The 21,807-nt window shown below is 36.5% G+C and overlaps 1 protein-coding gene across 3 annotated transcripts in view; it reads left to right on the top strand.

Annotated features, from left to right (window-relative positions):
• The window catches only part of LOC111037883 (amyloid beta A4 precursor protein-binding family B member 1-interacting protein), a 41,230-nt gene extending 21,019 nt beyond the window's left edge, over positions 1–20,211 (top strand). For 2 of the 3 annotated variants that reach the window (XM_022320727.1, XM_022320726.1), the window contains exons 2-9: positions 2,447–2,583; positions 15,139–15,256; positions 15,366–15,464; positions 15,556–15,606; positions 16,361–16,473; positions 16,736–16,961; positions 17,061–17,236; positions 17,682–20,211. In XM_022320727.1, coding sequence (XP_022176419.1) covers positions 2,452–2,583; positions 15,139–15,256; positions 15,366–15,464; positions 15,556–15,606; positions 16,361–16,473; positions 16,736–16,961; positions 17,061–17,236; positions 17,682–19,142 — 2,376 coding nt within the window. In that variant the 5' untranslated portion in view covers positions 2,447–2,451 and the 3' untranslated portion in view covers positions 19,143–20,211. Of the gene's footprint in view, positions 1–2,446; positions 2,584–11,548; positions 12,272–15,138; positions 15,257–15,365; positions 15,465–15,555; positions 15,607–16,360; positions 16,474–16,735; positions 16,962–17,060; positions 17,237–17,681 lie in introns of those variants that run through there. The other variant, XM_022320725.1, reaches the window with a different exon arrangement.
• Positions 20,212–21,807: the final 1,596 nt, after the last annotated feature.

The raw sequence follows: 21,807 nt of genomic DNA, 5'->3' as shown, positions 1-21,807 counted from the left end.
ATAGAAGGGGTACATGAACATGATACATCCTGTTTGCAAAGGGTGCCAGTGGTCCTTATCTCAGGCGTAGTCGAGTATATTATATAAAGGAGGGGACCCGCGTGATGTTCGAAGAGTCGTCAGTGAGTTAGTCTATTGTAGTGTTCGATTCCAAGCACCTTCGTGTCTGTCTGTACCATAATATTGGTTTGCACTTAAATACATTTCTATCAGTTCCACATTTATTTTTCAACTGCAATTACTCATTCTAAAGCGATTCAAATCGTAAAATACATCATATGTCTTTAGATAATATTATTAATCTCTATTTTAATGTCTGCATGTATTTCATAAAGTATAATATTATTCGTTTACTTGTATTGTCATGAAACAATAACATTTTTGTTATTTGTTTGCTGCAATTAATGTACAAATTGATGGTAAAATGATAATACTATTTTCTGCAGTGTAAACAGTTTTTTTTCTTTAAAACAACCGTAATCACTAACCTATGTTATCCGACGAATTCCGAGCAGACATGCATTGTCTATTTGAAATGATGCCTAAAATTGTGTTACGTTACCATAATTTCTAACAGAATTGTCGGTCCACAGGCCACGTGTTTGTAATGCGTGTATGCAGTGTGAATACGGCCTTGGATGTTTGCCTTGGTTGACGTGATAAAATATGATCCCATATGTCGATGACAGGTGAAGATTATTAAACCACCAGAGGGCGTTCGGTGATTGATTATCAAAATATAAAATATAATTTGGTTCGTCCGCCAACATAATAAAACTACAATAATATCGTAACATCCACCGTCTTAATAATATCGTGTTGGGCTTTATATAGTTTATTCGTTGTGTGTGCTATATTATGAACTCGGTACGTTACTATTTTTGGGCCGATGCGTCTATATTATTATTCATTATTGTTGGAGACGTTGGAGTCACTTGATTTTGTCACGTGACAATACGTATGCGAAGGGCAGTGCTTCCAAATTCTTAATACACAATGAACTTATTCCTATTGTTCGCGGATTTTGGTCTTCGAATATAATATTGATTATTGTATGACTCACTTGTGTACATTTCGTATACAAACACTGAAATACACAACTGTCGAAGGAGAGTATTAAGCTGCGGTATAGCATGACTTGGACAGTATAATAATATTATGCCGGCATTTCCCTCACAGCGGACATTGCAAAATCTAGTTGATATTTACATTGGTATAATATTATGAATTTCGATACGTATTGAACTGTCGTTTATTTTAGTGTTTTTAAACAATAATTGTAAAACAGTAAATATTTTTTTATTCATTTATATTATGCACTTTTCGAAGCCACGTCATATCGTTTTGAACAGTTCATTATTCAGTTAAATTTAAAGGGTGATTTCAATAAGAGATATTACATTAGGGCATTAGGGTCAAGTGTTACTCTGTTGTTAAGGGGGGCAATAAAATTAAAATAACACTAGCGGTGGTAAAGTTAAATATTCGTATAATATTAGTTGCCCCTTATTGTTGTTTTTAATACAGTTTTTGTGTTTTAACGAGCACGTGATTGTTATGCTTGTCAATATTATCTTCTGTGCAAAGTACGGTGTACGTATCTACCAATTACCATCGCCATAATATATACAGTATGTTCAAAAAGTTTGGAATCAGTGTTTTTTCTAACTCCTTAGTATACATTTTTTAATTTTGATTTTCGATTCTGGGAGCGAAGAATGTATTCGAATATTAATAAGCACCATAAATAATAAAAGATACTACTTATATTTGAGAATATTATTTTTAAAACTCCACATAGTTATTTTACTTGCTTGGGGCATTAACTTTTGATTTCTAAATGGAAATCAGTGCTTGAGTGTCACGTTTGGGAAATAAATAGTCTTTAATTTGACCTATATAGTATAAGCTAGATCACACTTTAAGACCAGTGCCGTTAAATCTTATGATCAAACAAGATTTTCGTATATTTGTAAGGACCTAAAGCAGTGGTGTAATGTAAACATTTTGGATAGGAGGGAAGCATAGATTAAAAAATAGTACCCTTATTAAACCTTAATTTAACAAAATCAAATCAATTATCCCATAAAATAATTAAACCATTTTTATACTGAACAATATATGTTTTTTCATTGGGCTATAGAAAGAATATAATTAAATACTTGGTAATATAATTATATCTAAAAAAAAGTTGTGAATAATTTGCAATCAAAAAAAATATTTTTTTTTCAGGAATAAAAAATAATTTCTTTAAGATTAGATTTGTAATTTGTTTCACTTTTTAGCTTAGCACGGCCAAAATATTAGTGAGGTGGTAATACATAGGTATACTTATGCCGTTTTGTTCCCGTTAAAAATCCAATATTTCTCCATTCGCCGTTAGTCTCTTATCACCTTTACGCTTTGTGCTTACTTGATTGAAGTAAAACGATGTTTACCATTACAGCTGTAATGAGACCATATGAGGGCAATTACGACGTCGATTGTCCAGCGGACTCCAATTACTGTGGCGACTCGGACGAAGAAGAAGACCCAGAGCGATTGTTAGACGTTTGGCTGGGTGAATTGGACTCGTTAGCTTCGGTAAATATATAAATTACAATAAATACACACGCCGTTATTGTTTGTGTATACTGATTAATGTGTTATTCAGCAATGTAGATAACTGTAGGCGTTTGTTAATTTTTGAGCCGTGTGTACGAACGATGCTTGGTGCTTTATTAAATTATAATAAATAAAGAATCCGCTCGGGATAATATATACAGAATGATTCACCAAGTATGATCACCGCGATTTTTTTTAATAATGAATTTATTCAAATTCTGATTTTTTAAATATACTTGTATGTACTCAAATACCACATATATTCAAACTCTTGAATTTTGTTGTACGATAGTTGAGGAGTGTCCTTTGGCGATTCAAACTTCAGTTTTTAAAATGAAAACCCCTTATTTTACTGTAAATAATTTAGTGGATACTTTTTTAGAATTTGAAAAACAGACATTTGTATTGTCACGTGGAAGAGGACATTCCCTTAGTAGTTAATAAAATCTGAAGAACTTGAAAATATAGTTTAAAAGTATATTTAAAAATTTTGAAAATCAGAAATAGAATAAATTCATTATTAAATGATAAACAGGGATGACCAATATGCTAGGTGAATCACCCTGTATTATATACAGGGTGATACAACGAGTATGCTCACCCTCCTTTTTTCTTTAATAATGAAGTTTTTCAAAATCTGATTTTTGGAATCTTAAAATATACTCAAAGGCCATATTTTCATATTCTTGAAATCTTTTTTGCCACTTAAGGAGTGTCTTGTGGTGATACAAACTTTTGTTTTTCAAATAGGAACCCCATTTTTTTACTGTAAATTATTTTGCGGATATTTTTTTTGAGCATTTTGATGTATCGAAATCAAAATTTTAACGAGTGGTTTCCTTGTTATTGGACAATTTGTACTGAGGATAATAGTCGATAATAGGGATATGCTTATACAGTTCTACACATGGAATAAGAAAAATAACTAAATAAATCAAGAAGGATTTTACTTGCTATTTAACTAAGTGTTTGACTAAATAAATATAAAATGACGTATTATTTAATATTATGTGTATAGACTATAGATAACAACGTATAATGTAAAGCATACCCTTCTTCCCTATTATAAACGATATTATCCTTAGCACAATATGTGTAATAACAAGAAAACTACTCTTTCGAATTTTGATTTCAATACATCAAAATACTCAAAAAAATTATTCGCTAAATAATTTACAGTAAAAAAGTGGCGTTCCCATTTGAAAAACAAAAGTTTGTGTCACCACTGGACACTCTTTAAGTGGTACAAAAAATCTCAAGAAAATGAAAATATGGTCCATGAGTATATTTAAAGATTCCAAAACTCAGATTTTGAAAAACTTCATTATTAAAGAAAAAAAGGGGGTGAGCATACTTGTTGGATCACCCTGTACATGGTTGTCTGGTAAATTCTCGATCTATCTCTATTCTATAATAGGTAGTCTGAATAATACCTAAAGTACCTACATTTGAAAGGGATGATAAATCATCACATTCTGAAATAATTCTGAGCTGAACTAGATTTATTGTTTTGGTAATTAGAAACTTTTATAAAATTGTGTGTGGTTATAATATAATATGTACGATGAATTACTAAATTCAGTTATATATATAATATTATATGGCTTATGGTAACGTTGTATTCAAATTTCCAGTAATAATATTTAAAATATGTGAGCCGTGCAGTTTATGTTTTGCAACTTCTCATTTTTTCTGCTTGTAACAAAACTTGGGAAAACTAAAACTGTGAAAATAAAATATATTACTTCTTAAAAGCGTTGCCGTCATAAGTTGTGCGTTACGTGCAACTGTTACGAAGCTCGCATTTTATCCCGGGAAAATATGATTAACAACATAATATAAACACAATAAACAGAGAAAAATAAGACACATCGTTGTAAAACCAATCACCTTCTTCTCGTCGATCTAAAATCTATATAAAAATCATCAATATGTAATATAATTACCGATTGATTCATATTATTATTATTATTACTTTATAATGGTGTTATAGCGTGTTGATTGGGTGCTTTCCAAGGCGTGACTAAAATTGATGTACCGAAATGTTATAAAATGTGAACCTTTTTTTTTTTTTTTAACAAAATGTATTTCATTACGTTTTACGGTTTGGGCGTGACGCGACCACGGTTGCTGCTATATACACTGTAGTCTGCAGCAGCAACCAACAACCCCCCCGATCCCAGAAGACGCCTTATTACCTTATTAAACGGAAATAATATTATATTACACTCGGATTTCGCTGTATATACATTTATCTATATATGCATTTCAAAAACCTCAGTTGGTATAAAATGTTTTCGTGCAGATTACAACGCGCGTGACCTAAATCTACGTATCATATTATTATATTTGTTCTATATGTTGTTAAAACGGATTGTTCTGGTTCTCAATACCCACATGAAAATAATCTAAAAATTGGACTGTTACGATTGATGAGAAAATAATTGCAGTAGGTATACTCCCTAAAAAATGACAATGTTTATCAACATTGTAGAGACAAATTATGCTTACTCGCAAGTCGAGACGCATCGTTTTAAAATGAGGTTGTAGATTTTAGACTTCATCGCAACCTGAAATAGACGGATCAGGCGAAAGATGAAACTTCTGAAGCCGTTAAAAAAGTCATCTCCCAGCATGCAGAGAAAATAGAGATACGATTCTAAGCAGCGCAGCTCGCCGAATATAATACTACTTATATAGTTATTGCTGGTTGAAGTTCGATCCTAGATATGAGGCTAAATAATTACAAATTAAAAACCGCTAGACTCGTTTATAATGGCATTCGTTTTGTTGTAAACGTTCCACTGTCCCGGACCAGGCACCATATCATTCATCTCCCTCAACCTAACCTAACCCCACTAGCACATTTTTTTATTTAAAATGTATATTTCACATATTATAACTTATATCAAAACGCGTAAGAGATGTTTCATGTACGCGCTATGATGCGTTTATCACGTAATACAATTTAAATTTAAATTTAAAAATAAAACGATTTCACTAAAAGTTTTATGTATGAGGATTGTAGTATTTTGCATTTAAATTAATATACTTAAATATGATGTATGTATACTACACTATATCAAATTAATGAATACTATATGGTATCGTTCAGTACTCGGTTATAAATCATCAAGAAAATGGTACCTATTTGATATGTAAAAATAAAAAAAAGATAGTCATCATGACGTTATTTCTGATACTTATTTTTATTATTTCCCCTTGCCCCCTGACTCTAAATTGGTTTGCTCCTGAAGATTTGATCTGGCACTGGTCTGGTCGGGATTACAGAATCAGCAACAACAACAACAACAATATCGTATACACTATACATATGTATTGTATATATATACAAGCTGCTCTTCGAATTTGATATATTTCACTCTCCCTCCCACTCTTGATCAACAAGTCCGTCACGGTGATGTCGGGATTTCGGTCGTCAAGGACGACTTTGCGGGCCACGTACGTCATATGAATATAGGTTTATAATATATAGTACGTATATATTTAGGTAAGACCCATAAGTATATGTATATACGGTTCTTCAACAGATGGCATGCGCCCTTATTACGGCAACAGCAGCTGCTAACCTATCCTTGCCCCGCGCCGACGTGTGCACTGCACGTGTCTGGGTCTTCGGGGCAGGTGGCGCGTGTTGTAAGTACGACGCTGCTCGATGATGAGCGGTATGCGCGCGACTGCACCTGGCCAGGTGTTCTGCGACGGTATAATGTACCATGATTTATACTTCACTTACCGCGTGTCGTGTGTGTAAAATATATAATACAACACCCAGGTCAATTAAGTCGGCGAGATGATGATGGTTAGAAAATTGATGCTGCAGGACGTCTTAAATGTGTTCGGCAAAACCCGAGCTGCAGGCTCTGAATTTGATTTCCGTCCACCTCGTGATAATATAAACGGCATCTACATTATTCTACAATATACATTTTAGTAATATATTGTATTATTCGACTTCGTTTTATTCGGATACGCGTTCATAATATTATAATAGGTATATACTATATGACTAATAATTAAAGCTTGGATGTTAATGACCAAAATTGCATCAAAATATGTAATTATTTGCCTTGAAATACATTAGATGTACCTATTTGTACAAACATATGTATGCAAAAAGGGTTAATATTAATTTAAAAAAAATTACAACATTACAAAAAACACAAATTTTAAGTACGAAAACAAATTATTAATAATAATTTATACGCAAATACGCATAATATAGAGGAAATACGTATTTGAATTACATACATGATATAATATGAATTATGTGTGCTCGCCTTTTCGTTTTTTGGCGTTAATAATTCTGTTCTGTTCTTGTTAACATCGAACTACACAATATTGTATACAATGCTGATAGTGTACATTATACTTTTATGCATTACTGGTTATATATTGTTCGCCGTTTTTTGGCCGAATATAATATAGACATATGTGGCACATCCCGAGGTTACGAGATCACCCTCTGTACAATAATATTATATGGTTCTCAGCGTGACATTATGAACTTGGTCTCGAAAAACATAAATTTGTATTTGCAGCGTCGTTTACAAAGACCCCGAAATACCCATAAGTATATGTTTAAGACGTCCGTCCCTCCCTTGGCTCTCTCAGACTGGAGCAGTGTATATAATGTTACGGCAATTTTATTTCTTTTTGATTATGAACACGACAATGAAATACCGGCGGTGGCGCAACGTTGTGTTATGTACTGCTCGCACTCAATGCACACTTGGCGATTCATAAATATATCATTAAAGTAAGGTTAAGGCATATCAAATTGTCTAGTGGTGTTCTATAAACATTCAATTAAAATTCAGCTCCGTTTAACTGCCACACATTGAATTTACTGATTATCTATATATTACGGGTAGAAAGTATGTATCTAACGGTTTCCTAATAACTGGTTTCGATTTTAACGATTATTATAATAAGGTTTGTCGGAATATTGTACTTGAAATAAAATGTATAATTCACTCGCTTCGCTCACCTCCGCACTGCGAGGATAGTGGTGTAGCATAATATGTCTACAATTTAACGTGAAGGGTGTGACTTCCTATGTCACATTCGAAAAACAGAGTTCAAACTCAGAAAACCAAGATTATAGTACGAACGTACTGACGCATGCATTATTTTCTTTGCAGCAGTTTTTCGAAACTTCGTCTATATACGATTGTACGTGTCGAAAAGGTCGGCAGTTGGTCAATGGCAAGTTACAAATTTAGAACACTTTTACTGCTGGAAAAAGTGTTTTTCTTTTTAAAACTATACGATATAGTTTGTAAAGTTATGATACGCATAATAATGTTGAAGAAATATCGACTAATGAATAGAGTAGAGACAATGACTACTATATTTTGCATTCCGGAGACATAAAACCATGGCCGTCATTTTATGTGTCCCAGAAATTTAATATATGTATACATATACGTCAATTAAGTTTATGCGTTTGTAGATATAAAAATAAATAGTCATATAAGTGCATTATTTAAGACGTGCTAGTCCCACGAAACATGTTATTAAGACTATTTTAAATAGTATAATATCAACACTTTATAACTTTTGATGAAATTTAATATTAGCCTCGTAGTCGTGGGTTTTAATAATATATAAGTGCTATTTACTGCAATTTACGATGATGATATCTTATGGAGTTATTTCAAAGGATGGAAATTGTCGTATTCGTCCATCCCAACTGTCCGTAGCAACCAATAATGATGTAGAATCGGAGTCTTAAAACCTATTAAAACCGGCCCTTTAGCCTTTACCTTTTAGTATAAAACCTATACTAAAAACTTTATTGCTTAGTGCTGATGAGCTACTATTGTTAGTATAATAATTATGAGTTTACTGTATTAAACAACAAACTTGTAGTCAATTAAGTTTATTTTATCATTTACATTTTTGCAGCATTACCTTATGTTATTTAGGTTTTTGTTACATTAGGGTAATTAGTAAAAATTTGCCAAATACAGTAAACAAAACAACGATAAAATAAACCGAGTGCGGAGTTGCACTTTACGACCGTATAACTAGAGTTTAGTAGTCTCAGAAAATCCACCGAAATCAAAAGGCCCTTACTCGTCATTAAAAAATACAAAACCGTAAAAGTAAACAATAAAATATTTAATTCTTATGTTTCTCATCCTTCAGTAAGCACATTTATTATTTTAATTATTAATTTTGTAAAAATATTTGGTATATTAAAACAATTAATTAAAAATGTATTTTATAAATGCATACCTACAGCTGTCTCTAGAAGCGAATAATTGTAAAAATCATTTTTATTCGTTAGTTTTGAATTCATATTAATAAAATTTAAATACTTGTTTCATTGGAATATCGACAACTGACAAATATAAATCAAGGCCCAGTGATCTGTTGTTCGATAGAAACAAAACTTTTGGTTTTGCTGAAATTTTATTCCACTGTCTATCTCCAGTGTATCTACGCTTTATTAAAATGTCATCTTTCAAATAAATAAAACTATGGCCAGGAAATAAAGTGCTTTTATTGATATTTGGTGTACACTGTACAATTTACGTATATAAATATGTATGATACATCCATAATACCAAAATCATGATTTCAATTGATTGGTTTTCAATTGATCGGAATCCTCGTCATTATCAATAATTTCTACATACACTCATATTTGGTACCTATATTACTATTGTCGTCGGTTAAATTGTTTTGAATTTGTTGAATAATGTGACATTCAAATCAGATTCAAATGAATCTATAGTAGTTGTATTTACACCATTATAGTCTATTTGAAGACGCATGCACTGCGTTGTGTATATAAATTCACCACAATCGAATCAGCATATCTTTGATTGTGCTGAGTGTCTTCGCTGAGAAGCCTGGATCTCTTATTCTTGGGTTGCTGTACCGACAAACACTTTGAATTTCTCTAGTCGGGTCATGCCTTGTTTTTTTATGCCTTATCAAGCTTTTATTCTCTCGACATTAGGTATTAATATTTTTGATCGTTCATAACTCCAAGCTCTGGCTTTCGATATCAAGGGCATACTAACAACTGTTAAGCATTCTAGTTTGAAATAAGAACCACTATCTATCACACTTGGACGCCGCTCTTCTATATCCAGCGGTAGACTCAAAACAGTTCTTTTTCACTTTTCTCGATTGGTCAAAGTAGATCAGACTTTACTACACGGATTACCCACTTTATTCATCGGCGTTTCTATTTGTAGTAGTAGTACATTTTGGGTTTTTTTCCAATTTTCTTAATAAGTTTTCATTATTTTAGGTATCTTTTTGTTTTGAACAATTTTTTGATTATTATTTCAAATTCTAAACTTAATATTTTTCCATATGAACAGTTCAATCGGGAAAAACCAAGGCTACAACACACGCGTCACACAGAAGAACTAACTTGACGTATTTCCTCTTATCTCATTCGCGTGACCGTGTCCATTATATTATACGATACATTATATTATAATGATATATTGTATATGTGTCTCATTGTGTGCGTAAATAGAGTGGTTATCGGCACTCACTACTGCCACAGCACTTATCGATGACCACGGTTTTCCGGTTTTCGCACGCGCCTTGCTTATAATTATTTTCGTATCGGCCTCAGCGTAAACTGCGACATTCCCTTACGCCGCCGTCGTCACCACACCGAGGGTCCACTCAATGTATTATTATGCTGTAATATTACAATATAGTCGTATAATAACGATTGTTGTGTACCACACGATTGCGTTTTCGCCGCGCTATCGCGGAAAGTCGTCGCCGACACGCGAGTCTGCACATACCTGCAATAACAATAAAGATGATGATGATGATGATGATGATATTTATCATACGCCGCTGCGTGCAGTGTTTGTACACATATTATTATTATTATGCCCACACGGTCGCACAAATCACAATAGCGTGTGTGCAAGTCCGACTGGTTTATCGTGTGTGGCAGTCGTCCTCTGCGCGAGCGTTATCATTGCGTTTGCGGTGTCCGACATTGCGACGGCCGATGGCGCCTGCGTACACGAGTCTTATTAATTCTCGTGTACCTATCTCTACGTTTGAAATAAAAAAACGTAAAAAAAATAATAATATATAGCCGACGACGACGGCCACACGGCCGCCGCCGCCGTCTGGCCTGCCATATGGCGGTGCCGAATCGCAAAAATAAAAATAAAAAAACACACTTTTCGAGATTTGTTGTTTATCGAAATCCGTGCGCGTGTGTGTAACGTGCCCAGGAGGGCGAATAATGTCGGGTACGACGACGACGACGATGATAATAAGTAATAACAAATACGGTGGAAAAAAACCGCAGGTACTGGCGCACGTAAACTACAATAATGGTAGTGTATATACGTATGTTATATATATATCTTATATTAAAACGTACATATATATATACAGAAGTACATATATATATATAGATGTATACACGCGTAGGTACATAAACAACACGAACGTAAACGAGTTTCGGTGTCGGGCGAGAATCGGATTTCGAATATTATTATGTATTATTATTATTATTATTACTCGCTGCAGCGAGAACATCTGCCGCCGATCATCGGTCGCCTGTATGTACGGTCGCGCGTCTCGCTCCTCTCTCTCTCTCGCTCTCTCGCTCTCTCGCTCTCTCGCTCTCTCTCTCTCCGAATCGCTGCTGGATATCTGTATCTCGACGTCTCTCTGTCGAGCCGCGGCCGGGTATATTGTATTACGTAGAGACAAGGGCGGGACATGTGTTGGGCGCGCACACACGCACAAGCACGCGGTCTCTTCGAGATTGCACCTGGCGGACCCGATCGTACAGCGCCCGGCAGCAGCTGCTCCAGTCCCGGGACACCCGGTCGTCGCTATCCGACGACCGGCCACCCATCTCGAGACCCGGAATCAGTTCTCGACCGACGTCCGCGGACGACTCATCACCGTCTTCATGTTTTCGTGCAAGACTCGGTACGCGTGCGGCCGGAGCCAGCAGCAGCAGCACAGCGACAGCGACGAGGATGGCAGCTACGGCTTTGGGGCCGTGGGCAACAAAACCAGGGCCGCTGCTACGGCGGTGGGCGGAGGCCAGTCGTCGTCGTACTCCGACGAAGGCGACTATCACATTTACGGCAACCTGACGTTCGGCTACAAGCCGATACTGAAGACGCGGCTGTCGAGCGCGGCGAGTTCGGTGCGCCGGCGCGCGCCCGTCAAGCGGACGGTCAGCTTTTCCGGCGTGCACAGGTCGCCACCGTCACCGCCGTCGCCGATCAGGCGTCGAAGCAGCTTCCGACCTCCGCCCCCGTGCTATTCGGTGGCCGTGCGTCGGGCCTCCAGTTTTTCCACCACCCGGAGGGACGTGGCCCAGATGATCGCTCAGCGTCAACGCATGCCGTTGCCCGGCGAGCACGTTTTCACGCGGCCCTTGCCGCCCGCAAACAAACTCGTTTTCTCACCACCCTTGCCGCCGGCAAACGAACGCTTTTTCTCGCCGCCTGCAAACGAACGTGTTTTTACGCTTCCGCCTTCGTCGCTAGACGAACGACGTGTCATTAATAACTGCAGCGATATTGCGCCACCGATGACGACTCTTCACACCAGCCGGGTCATCGTCGACGTTCACAAGACAACTAATCGCCCGGAAACCACTCCGACCGCGGTCGCTCCCACCGTAAGTACCTTGAGCTCGAGGCCAATAAATTGCCCATATTATGTATTGTCGGTCATCTACAGTTTTCGTCTTGGAGTCTTGTCGTAAAAATCGTCTCGCTGTAATATTGCGTATCATTATTATTATTATCGACTTACCGTCTTTAAGTGGTGTTGCTGTCATTATCATTATTTTTTTTTTTATCATTATATCAACCCACTGTTTTGCGGACAAGGCACATACGAGAAAAGTGAGCACATAACGTACACCGCTCTTTTCCTTTTCGTTTAAATTCGTTTCGATAGCAATGATCGTGATAATAATAATAATAATACAGTGTACCTATTATAGTGCCTACACTTTGATGGTGGGCACCACGCCTATTGCGTGCTCTCCGTTGTTTTTAAATAATTATAGTTGTGACAATTACATTGTTGTTGTTATTATTATTATTATGATTATGGTTGTTGCTGTTGTGGTCCTATATTATACGACACGAGAGCACGTATATTATATTTTATAGTAGCTGGTGGTTCCTCATTGCCGAACGCGTATTGTAGGTTAATATAATATGGTATTCGACTGAAAATGAAATGAAATCATATTATATTCGACGCGTCGCGGGACGAGCATCTACCTGTTACCTATAATATAATTTACGTTTTATGAATCTCGTCGCTTGTATATTGTTATTATTTACCTACATTTAAACGTGGAATTCGTGCACATATATACGAGTAGAGAGATAATTTTGATAAGATTATTTAGAAACATTGATACGATTAAAAGAATGTTTAATGAAATATATATGTACCAATTGCATAATATTAAACTAAATTAACAACCTTGGTAGAAATTAAGCTGGATAAAAATTAATGTAATAAGAGCCCATCGGAGTATTCTGTGCGTATTGCATTTAGGCTGATTTGTGGCTTTATGAGGGCTTAAGTGGGAGTGGTCATGAAAAAGAACGATTTCCGCAGAAGTAATATCTAGGGTGGTTGGAATTTGTATGCTGTAGTCTCGAGAGTTGTATGTCGATGACGGATGAGCATCCAATTATAAATACAAATATACCTATTTTTACAACCACCGCAGTAAAAAAAGTAAATCCCATATAGCTCACCGGAAAATCCAAGACTAACCAATAATTAATTGAAATGTTTTATTTCAAAAATAATTACCAGTCAGATTGACTTTAAAAAATAGTATTATTTAAATATTATTTTTATAATTAGATGATTGACACTTACAAATGAATATTATTTTTATAATAATAGATTTACATTAAAATTAAATATACAACGACAGCGGCGTCGGCTGTCAATAATAACCATGGCCGTTGGCAGATGTTGTCAAATTTCAGTAAAAATTACCTGAGCGGCCTCCGCCACTGCTCGATGTGCGTCTGGGAGAACTGCTTTTTCGGTGCTCATATTCTTTGTGAACGCAAATCCATCAAAAAACGACGCAATCCCGTACATAGTCGTTATTGTATTATATTATTGTGTATCCTCAGTCGGTCTTTCGATGGCGATATTAATATATTGAAAATATTGTATAATATACTCACGAACTAATTAGTCGAATATTGGGTGGTTTTTTTTTTAACGGACGGGCAGACTTTTTACTTATTACTATGCATCGCGTATACGCATATGATAATAATAACAATCATCGTAATACGGAATATATTATTATTACAGAGGAACGCGAAGAACAATGGTGCGTTTAAAATATTATACATAGGCTTTCGAGTCTTAAAAAACGCATAATAATAATCGAGACAGTTGACCTAACACAATGCGCGTTATGTGCGGGGATCATTGTTTCGTTTTTAATTGAAAACATAATGTTTTTTATTTTCATATTAAAACGACCGCGGCGGCGTCTATATGCCGTGTACCGCGTATTATAATATGCATATTACGTGTGTGCGGGGTTGAGTTATATTAACGAGTAAACGTTTTTTTTTCTTTTTTTATAACTAACGAGTTGTTCAGCAACCGTCGAGCCGATACTTATTATACGATAATATAAACGCTGGTCCGTTTAGCACCTCGCTCGTCGTCGTCGTCGTCGTCGTCGTCTTTATTATCAACAAGCCGCCGACGAGTACGATAAATTGATCAAAAAATCGCGTGAGCAATATACTATTATGACGTGTATGCGGTTCAGTTTTTTAACTGCGTGTTATGATATATTATGTGTTCGAGAATTACTATGATTTTTTAACTATCGTCATTCACAGTATAAACGCCACCGCCTCGTCGTCGTCATAAAAATGTAAAACTTGGGGCGCTTGGCGTCGAAATAATAATAATAATAATAATATCGGAACGTGTGTGCGCATGGTTATAAGTGTATAATATATTATCGTGTTACGTAGTGACGATAGATTATAATATTTTAAAACCTGCAAACGTCGACGAGATTTTGCGTGCACGAGAAACAGCAGCGAATAATAATAATAAACATCGTATCGGAAAAATAATTGAAAAACGTCGTATTTCAACCGTGTGTGCTGCAGTGTGCGTTTGTAGGTAGGATTTTCGTAGAATATAATACGAACCTGGGGGTGGATTCGTTCTTCGGCCGTGAGGGGGAGCAGTCGCGTTTGTAAAGAAGTTTTGACGTCGCACGAACACGGACTAGACATATAGTAATAATATATTATTTATAATATGAAAACTGAAAAAGTCTGAGGGTTGTAGCCACCCCTTCGCACTCACATGCAGGTTGCTCGAGTGAGCGCACAAATCGAAGACGTACCGCGCTGCACACGCATACCTACCTGTATTTAGAATATTTGTTCGATTACGTTCGACTGATGGGTTTTTTTTTCTATTATCGTAATAACAACATTTTCGTCTGTTTTTGTTTTGTAGAGTTTGGACAAGAGCCCGTCCAAGCCAGTCGACAATGTCATTTTGAAAGCGCCCAACGCCACGGACATTGCTGGTCAGCGGATGGATTCTTATAGATTCTCGATGGCGAATTTAGAAGGTGAGCCGACAAAAAAAGTTAAACGCGATACCGTCGGATGCGGGTCGCTGTATGAAAATATACAAAACAGTGTTTAATAATGATTTTCATTTGATTTTTCGCGTTTCAGATACTCAAGACGTAGACTTAGACGCCGTGTTGGGTGAGTTGTGCGCGTTAGAATCCCAATACCAGAGCACGAACAGTCTATTGGATTCGGAAAAAATAGGTACGTAAATCGCTCTCAGGTTTTCGCGTTAATGTAATGCATTATGAAAATATAGATGACAATAATAATGACATTCAATTGTTTATCACAGATTACAATTCAATAAACAGGATGCTGTCAAATTCAAATCAAACGGGAACAGGTAAACACCGTCATACATGATTTGAATATATTCTGTTATTGTGTTTCACCGCGACTTATTCATACGCAGACAACAACGACAACAACCCCTTATCGTTGTTATTATAATACGCCGGTAGACATTTCGGGTTTTCCAATTGTGCGGCAAATCACAAAAATCTTTTCTTTACAAATTTTTTTTTCCCCGTCTCTCGGTATAATGTATACCTATAATGTCTATATATACTGCCATGTAGGTATGAGCCCATATTGCCCATTATTATTATAACTCATAATACCGTTACCGTTCCAATAATAATAATAATAATAATAATAATAATAATACGTCGTCTGGGAAGGGTCAATATCAGAAAAGAGGCACCTGGCCAATACGGTTGTTACGCCACCACTATTCTATACTATACTCCGGTCCACAATCATGGTGTCGTTTTTGGCCGTGGTTCAAATGGTAATGAATCAAAGAAGGTTCGTGACATTCGGTCTGCATATACGTTTAAAACTGAGTGGTAAGCCCAATTCTTTGGACTTTACCCAAATCTGATAAATGTTATATAGTTAAAATCGGGGAATCCCTAGTACGTGTAAATCTCATGTCGGTCCGATTTCACTTTTCCCTTTTTATTTTTCCTTTAACATAATATTCCTTCCAATCTTCACGGCACCGCGTAGGTCTACACAATACACATTGCACATGTTATATATATATATACATTATATATGAATCAAAGCGTTATAAATAAATTGTAATTTTCTAGTGAGGACAGATAGTCCGGACAATGATTCCGCGTTTTCCGATTGCGTATCGTTGTTGTCGAGCAGCGAGAGTTCAGCTTCGAGCGGCACTACCAATCACTCTGCGGGAAACAAAGTATGTAATATTATTATTATTATAATTATAATTGTACGCAGTTAATCTTTTTATTTTTTTTTACTGTCGTTACCGATATTAATGCCTATCAAGCATATCACATATTATCGTAAACTGTCATCCGACTGTGTATTACGGTAGTATTATAGTCGATATTATCGATTATTATTACTACAATATATATTATTATTATTACGCTTCGCTTTGTGCCGCGTCGACGGAATCGTTTTAATAATGATTGTTATTCGTGTTGTGTTCGCAGGAGTCGTCTAAAGCGGAGAAAATCCGTCTGGCCCTACAAAAAATGAAGGAGGCCAGTGTGAAGAAACTATTCATCAAAGTGTTCAACGACGACGGTGGAGCGAAATCGTTACTGGTCGACGAGGGTATGCGTTGTAGTTATGTGATGCGATTGTTAGCCGACAAACATCACATTAATCTCGGACCGCGCTGGGGGCTCGTCGAACATCTGCCCGACCTTCATATGGGTATGTTGACGAAAAAAAACTAAATCCATACTTTTGCAACACGTGTTAGATTTCCGTTTTTTTTCTTTTTTCTATTCGTTTTTATTTTATTTTTTTTAGAACGCGTTTACGAAGAACACGAGTTGCTGGTAGATAATCTAATGCTGTGGACCAGAGATTCCAAGAACCGTTTATTGTTCGTCGAGCGGCCCGAGAGGACGTTAATATTCGAAAATCCGTCCTTGTTCAATACCAGCAATCAGTCGCTTAGCCACGCGACTAGTAACTTTGCACAAGTAAGTACACGAAATACTGCACATTATTTAAAACCTAACCATAATATTCTAGAAACAATCATTATTATTGTTTGGTTACAACTGCTTCGGATGGAAGAAAAGAAATAATCATTTACATTATAATAAATTTACCACGGGTGATAACAGTTGAAAAACAAAAAAAAATATTTAATTATTTTAAGCGATTTGTAATAAATTAACGATAAGACCAATCGATTACCCTGACCCGCCTAATCTATAGGCTGTGATCTGATACGAGCCACAACTCGTGTTGCAGAACGTTGTTTTCGATTATATTTAAGCATCTAATTATGGTATTTTCGCCCGTAAGATCGCAGCCTTAAGCTATACCTGTATATACATTTATCAGTAACCAGGCATACCACTACACAAATAATTTAACCTGACCTTAAATTGTACTGAACCTCACCGTTTTGTTTTACAGGAATACTTTTGCAACGGCGGACTTCCGAGCGTCGAGGGACCGCTGTACATCAAAACGGATACGAGGAAGGGTTGGAAGAAATACCACAGCGTGTTAAGGGCTTCGGGGTTGTACTATTACAAGGACAAGGCGTCGCGATCGCCGAAGGACCTCGTTTGCCTGGCCACGTTCGACGTTAACCAGGTGTACTACGGCGTTGGCTGGCGGAAGAAGTACAAAGCACCGACCGAACACTGTTTCGCCATCAAACACCCGTGTCTGCAGCAGCCCAAGTCCACCAAGTACATAAAGTACGTGTGTGCCGAGGACGAGCGGACGCTGCAAAAGTGGATGTCGGCCATACGGATCGTCAAGTACGGACAACAGCTGCTCGACAACTACGAGTCGGCTCTGGCCGGTGGGGATGGTGGTGACCCGTCGCAAACTTCGTCCATGTCGCCGGCGCCGTCGTCGTCGTCCGGGACGTCCCTGCGCCGCAATGGTTCGATAATGGGACGAGGGACGGTGGGACGTGGGTCCGTGGGACTCGACGACGATGTCGCCGTCACCGCTGCCGCCATGATGCTGGACGACACCGAGAGCGGACTGTCGTCGGACTCCGGAGGTTCGTCGTCCGGTTGTGACGTGGCGTTTGAGTCCGACTACCCGCCTTGTGGCACCATCAAGCGAAAGCCGCCCAAACTGCCGCTGACGGCCACCACGCGTCAGCTCACCTGTTCCGTGACGGAAACGTCGGCGGCAACGGCGTTCGCCGCTGCCACTGCGGCCGCTAATCAACAAAAACCCGTCAAGTCGGTTAAGTTTGCCGACCACCACCAGCAGCCGTACCAGCACCACCAGCAAATGCAGTACCAACAGTACCACCACCAACAACAGTACCACCATCACATGCAGCACCGCCGGACGCCCAGTCTGGAATCGTTGCCGCCTCCGCCCCCTGAACTGCTGGTCGACCACGATGCCGATGTCGACCATGAAGACGAAGACGAACTGATAAACGCAGTGCCACCCCCACCACCCAAGCTTCTTTCGCCGCCCAGCACAGCATTCCTGGCCGACTTGCACCGGGTCGTCTGCAAGAAGTGGCAAGTGGCGCAAAAGTGCAAGCTCGACACGAAGGCCACCCCGCATGAAGTGCTCGGGTTCCGGGACCCGGCGCACGGGCTTCAGGTGCAGTTCGCCGACGGTGGTGCAGCCGGCAACAACAACGCGTACAGCCGCGAGGCCAACGTCAGCAACTGGGTGGCCGAACACTACGGGCCCAACAACCTGTACGAAAATGTGTACCCCAAGCAGCAGCCCGCTCCGGGCTCGGCCGCATGTTCATCACCACCGCCACCACCGCCGCCGCAACAGCTGACGGCCCAGCATCTCCGGCCCACCAACAAGATCAACAAAAGACCGCCTCCTCCGCCGCCCCCGAGGTCCGAGAAGACGCAACTCACCACCGTCGTCTCGTAACGATGAGTACCGTTGCCCCGTACTCATTCCATTCGTTTTTCTCATTCGCTTTTTCGTTTTCGTCGCATATTCGGCCCGACGCGATATCGTTAGTCGTTGTTAGTCGTTTCCGTCTGTAGAGCCGTTTTGTCGCTTCGTGTACTATACCTACTCATATATTATTTATTTTATTATTTTGTGCAACCGAATTGTGTAATATTGTTAGAGATCGGTTTTAATTCGATCGGTTTATAGTAATATATTGTAGTAATACCGTTGTAGTCAATATTGGAAAAATTAAACCGTATTTCTTTGGCGGCCGAGGCCCTGGGGTCATGCTATGCGTTCTCACACAATCGAGCAGGTTGCATCGAAAGCGCATAACCGTAATTGTATTTATTTCAGCTCCCCCGATTGAGCTTGTTGTTTTTAATGGAAGTTGTCATAATATTATCATTATGTTCATCGCTAAAATAGAGTACATCTGTTTATTTCTATAATGGGTTTCAATTTAGCCATGAAATTAAATATTTTAATACTTAACTATATTATTTAATTAAATAAAATATTATGTCTATACAGTTCTAAATGGCATATATCCAAGATATCTATTCCAATATTTTTGTGCAAAATTTTATTATATTGTCAGTTTTTTTTTAGCAACAATAATGTTGGCTTATTGATCAGTGGGTCCATTTAAACAACCTTTCATTGAAACATTGTAGCAAAGTCCCATAGTAAAGCCTCGGTCTAATTGTTTTTTTTTTTGTTAGTGTCACCACAGTCGTCCAAAGGAGGCAAACATGGCGCACAGCGTCTTCCTCCACACCTGTGTTTTGCGTTAATTTATTAATTTTTCTTTCTACGAATAATATGTTACTAAAAAGACTGTATTTTTATTATTTTTTTTTTTTTTTGTGTTAATATGAATAATCATAAGTGTTTATATACCTTTATACTATATTATGTTTATTTTTAATGGTATTACAAACATAATATTGCAGTTCTGATATTGTCTTTGTTGCAATAGTATCGTAAATGGTGCTTAATTTATATATCTATATAATAAATACATAATGATATATTGTAATATGTTTACATTTTTTTCTTCATATCACAAAGTTATGTTACATGGTACAGTGATTATGATTATTATTATTATTATTTTTGCTGCCTAAGTCTTCAACAACATTTATCTTTTTATTGTACATTAATTTCCAAACATTATGATTATGTTTTTTTTTATATATTATATTATATATAACTATAATAATTATAAGTTATAACAAATAAAGTAATTTGTGACTTTTTTAAAATTATATATCGAGTGTAAAGAAATTATTTTATCACCACCGATGATGCTGAAGTTCATATCTTCTCGTTTCTTGGGATATTGTGTTTTGTCACAACACTGTAGATTTAGATTTATTGAACGTGTTAAGCTCCATTTTGCTCTATGTGTTTTTATAAATTTTAAATTTAATATTGATCAAGTCAATTGATATTATGCTTTATATGATTCTATTTTAAAATTGTAAAAATTATAATTAATGATAAAACCAAATACGTTGATCACATAACATCAGTTTTCTAACTGTACCTAATTTCACATAAAATGCAATCTATAATCTATAAAATTCTCCAAACTATCAATTAAAAATAGTCCAATGCAATTAAACAAAATTAATTAAATATCTTTTTATACTTTTATATATACACAAAATCCAAATGGATATCGCTGAAAAAATTTTGACAGTTGCATTTTATGAGTACATTGAAAAAAGTGTTTTTATATTTACTCAAGCTCTACAATTTGTACTTTTTAAAACTATTTTAAAAAAAGAATTTTGGTGATACTTTGACATGATATAATTTATGACGGAAACCAAGATAAGCTATGAAGTATGAACTTATAATTTATATTTTGTTAACAAAAATAAATTGTTGATGAATGTTTAGCAGAGAACATTTAGATTGTTAAGAATGGTTAGATTGTTATTAAAGTTACTATTTGATCCAATTTGATGGTCCTATTGCCATGAAATATTTTGTCTGAGAAAATTATTAATATTAATAGGTATAAATGGTATAATATGATAAATATATTTAAAATATACAATTTTTATAATAATGTATTACATTTTTAAATAATATGATAAACTAAACTCAATGACATACTCTCATTTACACATGTAATTGTAAAACCCTATCTCGAAATATAATATGTATTTACCCATAAGTCATACAGCTACATTGTCAATATCTACATATTTGTTATTATTGCATGATAAATTCTTTGTCATAAATAGAAAAGATCTCAATAGTTTAATTTAATGTGTAGTGATTTTTTTAATAATTATTAACACTTAAATAAAATTTAGATAATTAAAATTGATAAACATCAGTTGTTTTTTTTCAAGTACTCAGTTCAATTTTACAGAACTGCTTGGTTGAAATTTTGAAAAAAAACATTTCCAACAACATTCTCATCTATTGGATAATTATGATGAAAATTCAATAGTTTTGTTATAATTATTTGCTGAACAATGTTTGAAATGTTAAAGGCAGTACTGTTTCTATTAATTGTTTTATAAGCACACACCAACCCAATAGAAGTAATGACATAGTGTATAGAAGCCACTTTAAACTTGTAAATCCACTATAGACAATTCAATTTTTGTTTCAG

This window comes from Myzus persicae, unplaced genomic scaffold (genome assembly GCF_001856785.1).
Source record: "Myzus persicae strain clone G006 unplaced genomic scaffold, MPER_G0061.0, whole genome shotgun sequence".
In the NCBI taxonomy this organism is placed as follows: Eukaryota; Metazoa; Arthropoda; class Insecta; order Hemiptera; family Aphididae; genus Myzus; species Myzus persicae.
Note: the sequence above shows the minus strand (reverse complement) of the source record. Positions and strands in the feature narration are given on the sequence as shown.